Genomic DNA, 10374 nt, shown 5'->3' with positions numbered 1-10374 from the left:
CAATAGCAACATACTAAACGATCGGTGCTAAGCTAATGGAATGGGTCATGTCAATCAGATCATTCAACTAATGATGTGATCCCGTTAATCAAATAACAACTCTTTGTCCATGGTTAGGAAACATAACCATCTTTGATTAACGAGCTAGTCAAGTAGAGGCATACTAGTGACACTCTGTTTGTCTATGTATTCACACATGTATTATGTTTCCGGTTAATACAATTCTAGCATGAATAATAAACATTTATCATGAAATAAGGAAATAAATAATAACTTTATTATTGCCTCTAGGGCATATTTCCTTCACAACTCGTTGCATATTGAGCTCCACTTAATTTGTAGTATTGTTTGTTGCACTTTGCCATGCCATGCCTCATTAAACCAGACATGCATCATACTTGGTTGTGCATCATGCCATGTTTATGTGATGGTTGTTTTCTATGCTGCTTGCTTATTTCCGGGTTGCTTCTCTCGTTAGCTTCGGTTGCGTTCCGGAGTTGTGAGGATCCGTTCGTCTACGTCCGTTTGTCTTCTTCATGGACTCGTTCTTCTTCCTTGCGGGATCTCAGGTAAGATGACCATACCCTCGAAATCACTTCTATCTTTGCTTGCTAGTTGTTCATTCTATTGCTATGTCGTGCTACCTACCACTTGTTATATCATGCCTCCCATATTGCCATGTCAAGCCTCTAACCCACCTTCCTAGCAAACCGTTGTTTGGCTATGTTACCGCTTTTGCTCAACCCCTCTTATAGCGTTGATAGTTGCACGTGAAGATGAAGTTTGTTCCTTGTTAGAACATGGATATGTTTGGGATATCACAATATATCTTATTTACTTTAATGCATCTATATACTTGGTAAAGGCTGGAAGGCCCGGCCTTATGCCTGGTGTTTTGTTCCACTCTTGCCGCCCTAGTTTCCGTCATACCGGTGTTATGTTCCTTGATTTTGCGTTCCTTACGCGATTGGGTGTTATGGGAACCCCTTGACAGTTCACTTTGAATAAAACTCCTCCAGCAAGGCACAACCTTGGTTTTACCATTTGCCTCACCACCACCTATACTTTTCCCTTGGGAGTCGCGCTCTCGAGGGTTATCTTTACTTTAACTCCCCCTCCCCCCGGGCCAGTGCTTCTCTAAGTGTTGGTCCGAACCAGATCCACTTGCGGCGCCACCTCGAGGAAACTTGAGGGCTGGTTTTAGCTATACGTAGTGTTCATCCGGTGTTGTCCTGAGAACGAGATATGTGCAGTTCCTATCGGGATGTCGGCGCATCAGGCGGTCTTGCTGGTCTTGTTTTACCATTGTCAAAATGTCTTGTAACCAGGATTCCGAGACTGATCGGGTCTTCCCGGGAGAAGGAATATCCTTCGTTGACCGTGAGAGCTTGTGATGGGCTAAGTTGGGACACCCCTGCAGGGTTTTGAACTTTCGAAAGCCGTGCCCGGGGTTATGTGGCAGATGGGAATTTGTTAATATCTAGTTGTAGAGAACTTGACACTTAACTTAATTAAAATTCATCAACCGCGTGTGTAGCCGTGATGGTCTCTTCTCAGCGGAGTCCGGGAAGTGAACATGGTTCTTGTGTTATGCTTGAACTTAAGTAGTTTCAGGATCACTTCTTGATCACTTCTAGCTTCTCGACCGTTGCATTGCTTCTCTTCTCGCTCTTATTTGCATGTTAGCCACCATATATGCTTAGTGCCTGCTGCAGCTCCACCTCACTACCTTCTCCTACCCATAAGCTTAAATAGTCTAGATCTCGCGGGTGTGAGATTGCTGAGTCTTCGTGACTCACAGTTACTTCCAAACAGTTGTAGGTGCCGATGATACCAGTGCAGGTGACGCAACCCAGCTCAAGTGGGAGCTCGGTGAAGATCTTGATCGTTGTTTTGTTTCGTTTCCTATTGATCAGTAGTGGAGCCCAGTTGGGACGATCGGGGATCTAGCATTTGGGGTTTTCTTCTTTTATTTTGGTTCCGTAGTCGGACCTTGATTGTACTCTGGATGATGTACGTTTAACTTGTATTTGTGTGAAGTGGCGATTGTGAGCCAACTCTTTATCCCTTTATATTCAGTACATGGGATTGTGTGAAGATTACCCCTCTTGCGACAAACCTACCATGCGGCTATGCCTCTAAGTCGTGCCCCAACACGTGGGAGATATAGCCGCATTGTGGGTGTTACAGCTGGCTAGACCGGATGAGGTCCCATTTCTCTGGTCACATATACGGATAAAAGATTTCCAAAGAGCAGGGATCTTAGCGATGGAAGGAGCTGGGATCAGAAAGCACATAATCATGGATAACTTCATCAACATATATGGTTCATACGATATATCAGAACTATCTACTTATGCACCAGTATCAATAAAGGGGGTTGTGGAGTTTATTGCAGCAAGCTAGCTTTGACTCTTGGCTAACCTGTACTACGATTACAGTAGTTGAATAAGGTGAGAGAGCGCACACAAGTCCAACTAGCTAGTAACCACAACGATACACCACTATGGATTCTCAGTCGTCTCCCTACCAGAAGACCACCCATAGCGCAAACACTTATCTTGACTTTTTTAAAGTAACCATTAAAGTTGTCTATGAACAATATAAGTTTTCAAGTAGTCCATATAATGTGGGTGCGGCTATTCAAATAGATTCATAACCCTGCACGGGTCTACTTCTTCACACATGTGTCCACCACTTAGCACCTATACGCGACCTGTACTCAACATACTTCAAGCGAAAGCAGGCAGGGTGTAGACCATGACAGTTAACCACATGAGATTCTAGTCCAGGTTTATCGTCTATCTAAGGCTGAACCCGCAAAGGAAGTTCAGCCGAAGTTTCTATTACGAACTTCTATTACAACCTCAAATGATGCATGCAGAGTTCCCAAGCCCACCCTCGGGTAGTATTCTCTTGGTACACCATGCCACGTGCCTTGTCGTCCCAAGCCCACCCTTCGGGTATTGTCCGCTTGGTAAGAGCAATAGCACAACTTGAAGGAAATATGCCCTAGAGGCAATAATAAAGTTATTATTTATTTCCTTATTTCATGATAAATGTTTATTATTCATGCTAGAATTGTATTAACCGGAAACATAATACATGTATGAATACATAGACAAACATAGTGTCACTAGTATGCCTCTACTTGACTAGCTCATTGATCAAAGATGGTTAATTTTCCTAGCCATAGACATGAGTTGTTATTTGATCAATGGGATCACATCATTAGGAGAATGATGTGATTGACTTGACCCATTTCGTTAGCTTAGCACTTGATCGTTTAAGTTTACTGCTATTGCTTTCTTCATGACTTATACATGTTTCTATGACTATGAGATTATGCAACTCCTGAATACCGGAGGAACACTTCGTGTGCTACCAAACGTTACAACGTAACTTGGTGATTATAAAGGTGCTCTACAGGTGTCTCCGATGGTGTTCGTGGAGTTGGCATAGATCAAGAATAGGATTTGTCACTCCGATTGTCGGAGAGGTATCTCTGGGCCCTCTCGGTAATGCACATCACTATAAGCCTTGCAAGCAATGTGACTAATGAGTTAGTTGCGGGATGTTGCATTACGGAACGAGTAAAGAGACTTGCCAGTAACGAGATTGAGCTAGGTATTAGGATACCGACGATCGAATCTCAGGGCAAGTAACATACCGATGACAAAGGGAACAACGTAAATTGTTATGCGGTTTGACCGATAAAGATCTTCGTAGAATATGTAGGAACCAATATGAGCATCAAGATTCCGCTATTGGTTATTGACCGGAGACATGTCTCGGTCATGTCTACATAGTTCTCGAACCCGTAGGGTCCGCACGCTTAAAATTCTGTGACGATCGGTATTATGAGTTTATATGTTTTGATGTATCGAAGGTAGTTCGGAGTCCCAGATATGATCACGAACATGACGAGGAGTCTCAAAATGATCGAGACATAAAGATTGATATATTGAAAGCCTACATTTGGACATCGAAAGAGTTCCAGGTGAAATCAGGATTTTACCGGAGTGCCGGAGGGGTTACCGGAACCCCTCGGGGTTAATGGGCCTTATTGGGCCCTAGTGGAGAGAGAGAGGGGGGCCGGCTAGGGCAGGCCGCGCGCCCCCTCCCCCTCTGGTCAGAATTGGACTAGGAGAGGGGGGTGGCGCCCCCCTTTCCTTCTCCTTCTCCCCCTTCCTTTCCCCCTCCTAGTAGGAGTAGGAAAGAGGGGAATCCTACTCCTACTAGGAGGAGGATTCCTCCTCCTGGTGCGCCCTCTAGGGCCGGCCGGCCTCCCCCCTTTGGAAAAATCGTAGCTCAAAATGGTACAAACGAAAAGTTTGGATTTTTCTTATAATTTTTTCATATATAAATTATTTCATTTTGAGCTACGATTGATTTTATATGATTTTTTGAAGTTTAGGCAAATTTCTGAAAATAAATAAATCATTTAGATTTATTTAAAATCCAGAGATGATTTGCTGTGTCAACATTACATCAGCACAGTCAGCATTGACTTGACCAAAGTCAAACCTGACAGTGAGTCCCACAAAGTCAGCTGGACTTGTTTTGATGATACATTACCAAGGCAAGTACCAGTTCCAGGCCACTTGAATCCATTCTGACTGGAAGACATTGCGTGAATCGTGCGAGGTAAATAGGCATCACGCAGGTGGTGCCATGGCCGATGTTAATTGCACATGCAGTTGGACAGGGGCCAAATATTTCTCTCTGGGCTGAATCTGTTTGCCGCTGTTAACAATGTCTCTGAAGGTAAATTATACAGTATTATCACGCAACAGATGTTGCCATGGATGAAAAGAAATGGATCCGAATAAGGCTCAAAATCAAGAATCACAATCAGCACGGAATCTGTTCTCTACGTCTTCAGGACCGCATCATCATCGGATTGACGGAAATTAAAGCAAACAGGAACGCCAAGTTTCAGATAACTGACGGGAAACTGAACTGGGCACATAGTCGGATTCAGAGAAAGGAAATCTGACGCGTCCTCCATCGCCTAGTGCAGCGTCTTTAAATATCAGCACAGAACACCTTCCAATCCCGCAGACAAACCTCTCCCAAATCCCTCGCCCGCCCTCGATCGACAGCACCCTCTCCTAGCTGCAGTAGAACCCTAGCAGCAGATCGGGCAGCCGCCGGCCGGGATGGAGGGGCTCGACGTCGACGACGTCTTCCACCACTACCGGCTGAGCCCCACGGAAGTGGACGCCGTCACCTACTACCTACCACGCCTCCTCTCCGGCGAGACGCTGCATGCCGTCGACAAGCTCATCCACCGCGTCAACATCTCGGGCTGCGAGCCCAAGGATCTGGCCGCCCGATACGCGCCCGTGCCGCAGGCCGTGAGCAGCGGCGACCGGTTCTTCTTCACCACTTGCAAGAGCAAGAACGGGAGCAAGCTCCAGAGCGTGCGCGGCGCCGGCGGCGGCACATGGACCATCCAGAAGACCACGGAGATTTGCCACGCGGGAGTCAAGGTCGGCGAGGTCAAGAACCTCTCCTTCAAGAAGAAGGGCAAGTCCACCGGCTGGGTCATGGAGGAATACCGATGCCTGCTGCCGGAGGCCACCGTCTCCGACGGGGTGAAGGTGTTCTGCAGAATGCACTTGGCTCAGCATGCCCCTGACGCGGCCCGCCAGGAATCGGCCGCGTACAATCGTCAACAAGAGCAACCAGAGGCCGTGACCCCGAGCACGCACGCGCAGAAGAGGCCAGCGCCGGCTGCCGCCGCCGATCCTCATCCGCCGCGCCCCAAGAAGAGGATGCGCGGTGCCGTCCCCGTCCCGGCACCTGCCACACCGTCGTTCTTGATGTATGATGAGGCAGCCAGAGCAATGCATGGCCCGCTGGCTCACACCAACTTCCCTGTTCAGTATGCCCAAGCATCATGCGAGTCCACTACAACATCCAGCCGCTCCGACGTTGCTCAAGCTCCTGAGATTTCCTCCCAGTCAGATGTGCTTGAGTCCACCCAATCACTTGTGCTGGAGTCTGTCAAGCATTACAGCCAACAACAGATTGTTCCTGAGGCTGGCTCAAGCATCTGAAGAGGGTGTCTTTGAGCCATTGGAGCCTATTTCCAATTTGCCGGATGGGAAGGCAGATGGTTTTGATATCGAAGAACTAATGAGAATGATGGAAGACGACCCAATTGAAGTTGAGCCGGCCACTGGAGCCAACACTGGCGTGGAGATGGGCCAACAGGAACCTCTGTACCTGGATGCCTTGGACCAAGGTGTGCTGGAGGACATGCTGCAGTCCGATTACCCTGCCTTCCATGATGCTGACAAGGAGAAGAGGTACAATGCCGTGCCGGATCTTGACGCTCCATCGCTTCAGGGACAGGACCACTTGTTGAAACCGCGGCCGTGCTCCTTCGATCCATTTGAAGCAGCGTGGAAGGCCGAAGAGGCGGCCAATCTTCACGCTGGAGGGCACAGCAACTTCTTCTCGCCTGCAAGTGTCTACTAAGTCCGATGTTGAAATTGTTTTCAAAGTGTATACGAGGATACTCACTGGCTGATGTAATAGTTCGTCCATGTACGATCGCCATGGATGTACCTCTGAGCAATTTGCTCCACTTGTTCATGCAAGCTAGTAAAACTGTTGTTGTTCTTCTTGCTCCTGTGATGGATTTCTGAACCTTGCATTCGCTCCTGCACTAGTACTTCTTCTGCTCTGTTTCCTGTGATGGACCATGTTAAAACTGCTCTATCTTTTTGTATTAGTTTCAGATAAGCAAGCATGATGCAGTTATGATCTGGGCAACCGCAGATAAGTAGTAGGACTAACTATGTTTGTAAATCAAAACTGTTTCGCTGCTCTTGATAATCTGCAGAACAACTACAAGTTCATAAGTTGCAGAGCAGATTCAAGTTGTGACAAAAAAAAGTTTGTTCTGTCTATTTACAGTGTGGAGTGAACAGTTATTACAGTGTCAATGTTCATGATTTACAGTGTGGAGTAGTCATATTTTTCCTTGAAATTTAAGTGCAATTTGGCTGTCTTGTTTCTAACTGAATTTACAGTATCTAAGTGGTCCCCAAATTCTGCAGTATTTATGTTCATGACTTACTGAACTATGTTGTCTTTTTTAATAATGCCTTCATCTAAATAGTTGTATTTTAGCTCCATAGTGTGTAATTTGTTCCTTGGTTTTCTGTCATCTCTGAATTTTGCTGTTCCTGTCCTTGCTACTCCTTAATTCACACATGCACAGGAGGTACAAGAGGTTGAACTGAATCACCTTTCTGAATTCCCTTTTGTTATTTGTACCTCAAACAAGTACCCAGATTATAAAGATCTAGTGAGCATTGCCAATGTTGGAGAGGGAGTGATCTGAATAGGTTTATTTGACTCATCTTCATTAATTTTTCTCCCTAACCTTTTTTACAGTACAAATGATAATGACTGACAGTTTCGGACACTGCACTTGTTGATCATTTAAGTCTGAACTTTTCTGACAGTTTCGGATTTTCTTTTGTAGTTTCATTGATTATGCATGAACCCATAATTTAGTTGTATTTTTTTACTGGGCCGATGGCGGAGGTTGCGGGGCATCGATCGGTCTACTGGAGAGGCGACCGGCGAAGCGGGTTCCCTCCCTGCATGGTAGAATGGCGGCGGCAGCGCACGTCCCCAATGGCGCCCGTGTCCCTGCCTTCTGCTGAAGGCCGGCAGCGGCAAGGAGGAAAGAAGGAACTGGTCAAACAATCAGCCTAGTGAGCTTTCCATTCCTTGTGACTGGCAGACTGAATGGCTCTAGGCCCATTAGCTTACTTAGACGCTCAAAGCAGCGACTGGCTCTAGGCCCATTAGCTTACTTAGACGCTCAAATGCAGAATTCAGGTCAGGCAAGCGGACATGATTGCTAAAAGTTTAGACAGTCATGTGTACGGTCTGTTGTTCGGTTTTGGTGTGGTTCCTTGTTCTTAGTTCGACTACTGGAATTATCTTTAGCATGCATCTTGTTATATTTGAAAGTTGTGTATTGATGGTTCGATGTACTTATGCATTTAGAAAGTACAAGTATTTGTTACCTGAATTATTATGACTTTGCATTAATTTTTTCGCGAATACGCGAAAGCTTGTGGATCATTGCATTGATAGAAGGAGTTGAAAGATAGGAGTTGAAAGGGATACAAGGGTAGCCATTGATAGAATTTTTTGAACATTTTAAAACATGCTATCGAGTTTTGGAGCACCGGGAGCACCCTAGGGGTGGGAGTACCAGATATTTCCCCAAAACTGTTGCTCTACTTCTTGCTCCTGTGAGCCTGCAATGGTACTGCTCTGTTTCTGAGATATATACTACTACTCCTGTGAGTATAATCTTGTTTTTCGTTTCTTGGGCTGGAATATGCCGTTTGATCACAAGCATGCTAGGTGCAGTTCTGATCCCATGGAGAATTTGTAATCTATGTGTGAGTTGGTACAATCTAGTTTTATGGACATATATCTAGCTGGCAATGAACGATAACGTACTAAAACAAAGGTTGGTACAATCTAGTTTCATGTCAGCATGAAGTAATCTATTACATACTACATCATGTGGATGGATTTACATTGAGAGAAAGAAGGATTTAGACTGTTACTGATACTACATCAGGCTACCCTAAGCGTTTAGTGGAGTGATACACATCACCATTTTCTGTAGATGTGTTCTCCATGCCACGAGGCACCACAGTTTGTTTTCATCAGTTGCTCAGGCCACCAGTGAGCCACCCCTATTTTTGTCAGCCTAGTGAGCTTTCCATTCCTTGTGCAACTGGCCATAATTGTAGTTAGATCTTGTTGCAGTGTCATGCTAACTACTTGGCGTATTACTTCGCAGTAGTGATCAACTGATCATATCATGTGAAATCCTCGTATTTTTGCAATTTATGTATCAGCTGTTCATCTGGTAACTGTCCTCTGATACATCAATATCAAGAAATGACCCCAGTACCTGAACCATCAAGCTACCGGCTGAAAAGAAAAACAAGAGTCAATATTCTCGCTGTGGGAACTACTCCCTCCTGTAGGAAATCTAAGGTGTTAACTTTATTGTCCAAGTTTGAAGTACAATATTACAAATCACAATCACAAGAAAGCACTTTTGGAAAAACATAACCCTATTGTGCTTTAACATAACCCACATATTCTCAGATTATTTGTTGGTCAAATTTAAACTTGGATGCCCGAACTACGCCCTACATTTCCAAACAGTGAAGGACATTGATGGTTTGTACTGCAACTAGTCATTAACTTTCATCATTGAAAATTCGTAATGCAGAATGTAGCTGAGAATGTGGTGGCTGGTGAATAAGTACCTATGATGAAGATAGCTCCAATAAGTCCAGTAATGCCCCATCTCTCGCCATGAATTGCCCATGCGAAAGTAGCACCCCATACTGGTTCCAGACCATAAATTATTGCAGTTTCTGTAGCTGATACATCACGCATAGCAACGATCTGATGACAGGAAAATGTCAGAAAAAAAGGTATTTCTAGAAATAAACTGACATCAAACTGAAAAGAATCGGCATGGCAAGATTAGTTACTAACCTCTGCCCATAAACAAAAGGTTGTTGCGATTATGCCTGTGTATAGTATTGCTAGCCAAGGAAACGATGACATCATACTGAATAACTCTGTTGGTGTCCCTGATTTTAAATTCCAGGGTACCACATTCTGGAGGAAGCATTTAACAATGAACGAGACTGCCGACACAACAGCTACGACAACCACCTGATTTTAAACCAATTTTTAGAACACTTGCTCGAGAAAAAAGAGGAAAATTTTCAGAGATAAATGCAAGAGAAGCATTGAGATTTAGTCGATAACTAACCTGACATCCAACAAGCGGTAGGAAATTTTCTTTCTTCATTTTCCTGGAAATATGCTCGGTTCTGAGCATGTGAATTCCAAAACAAAAGGCACTAAGGAGGGTCAGAAGATCACCAACCTAAAGACAGTACGCAGAGACAGGATCAATCAACATGATATGTGCAAGTTGTGCAGTTATTATCAACTTGTTGAATCAAGAATAAAGAGGTCAAATTCTAAAGCACACTAATACAGAGCTCAAATTATAAAGCACACTAATCTTGACACAGAACAATACTATAAGCCCTAAGACAAATAAGAACGTTCAGACAAACTTGTGCACCTTTACATGTAGATAATCGACTTACACATGGTGGAGAACCACTTAACTCCAGAATACCAACCCCGAGAACTGATAAAAATGCTCCAAGCCATGTATATGCAGGTATTTCTGCTCCAAGAATACCATCCAAGAAAGGAACAATGATCACCTGAATATGTTTGAGTAAAGAACATACAACATATCTTAGTGGGAATACTTTATGGACT

The 10374-nt window shown here is 44.6% G+C and overlaps 1 protein-coding gene and 1 pseudogene across 1 annotated transcript in view; one reads left to right on the top strand and one right to left on the bottom strand.

The window, feature by feature from the left end:
- The first annotated feature begins 4253 nt into the window (after positions 1-4253).
- Positions 4254-6671, top strand: LOC125523563 (annotated as a pseudogene).
- Positions 6672-8477: 1806 nt separating this feature from the next.
- LOC125518639 overlaps positions 8478-10374 on the bottom strand; it is an 18968-nt gene continuing 17071 nt past the window's right edge. Inside the window, exons 2-6 of the mRNA XM_048683464.1 lie at positions 10194-10372; positions 9848-9964; positions 9565-9747; positions 9330-9471; positions 8478-8985 (exon numbers count right to left, since the gene is read on the bottom strand). Of these exons, the coding sequence (XP_048539421.1) occupies positions 8906-8985; positions 9330-9471; positions 9565-9747; positions 9848-9964; positions 10194-10372 (701 nt within the window). The 3' untranslated portion in view covers positions 8478-8905. The remainder of the gene's footprint in view (positions 8986-9329; positions 9472-9564; positions 9748-9847; positions 9965-10193; positions 10373-10374) is intronic.

Source organism: Triticum urartu, chromosome 7, assembly GCF_003073215.2.
Source record: "Triticum urartu cultivar G1812 chromosome 7, Tu2.1, whole genome shotgun sequence".
Classification (NCBI taxonomy): Eukaryota; Viridiplantae; Streptophyta; class Magnoliopsida; order Poales; family Poaceae; genus Triticum; species Triticum urartu.
This window is presented reverse-complemented; position numbering and strand designations above follow the sequence as displayed.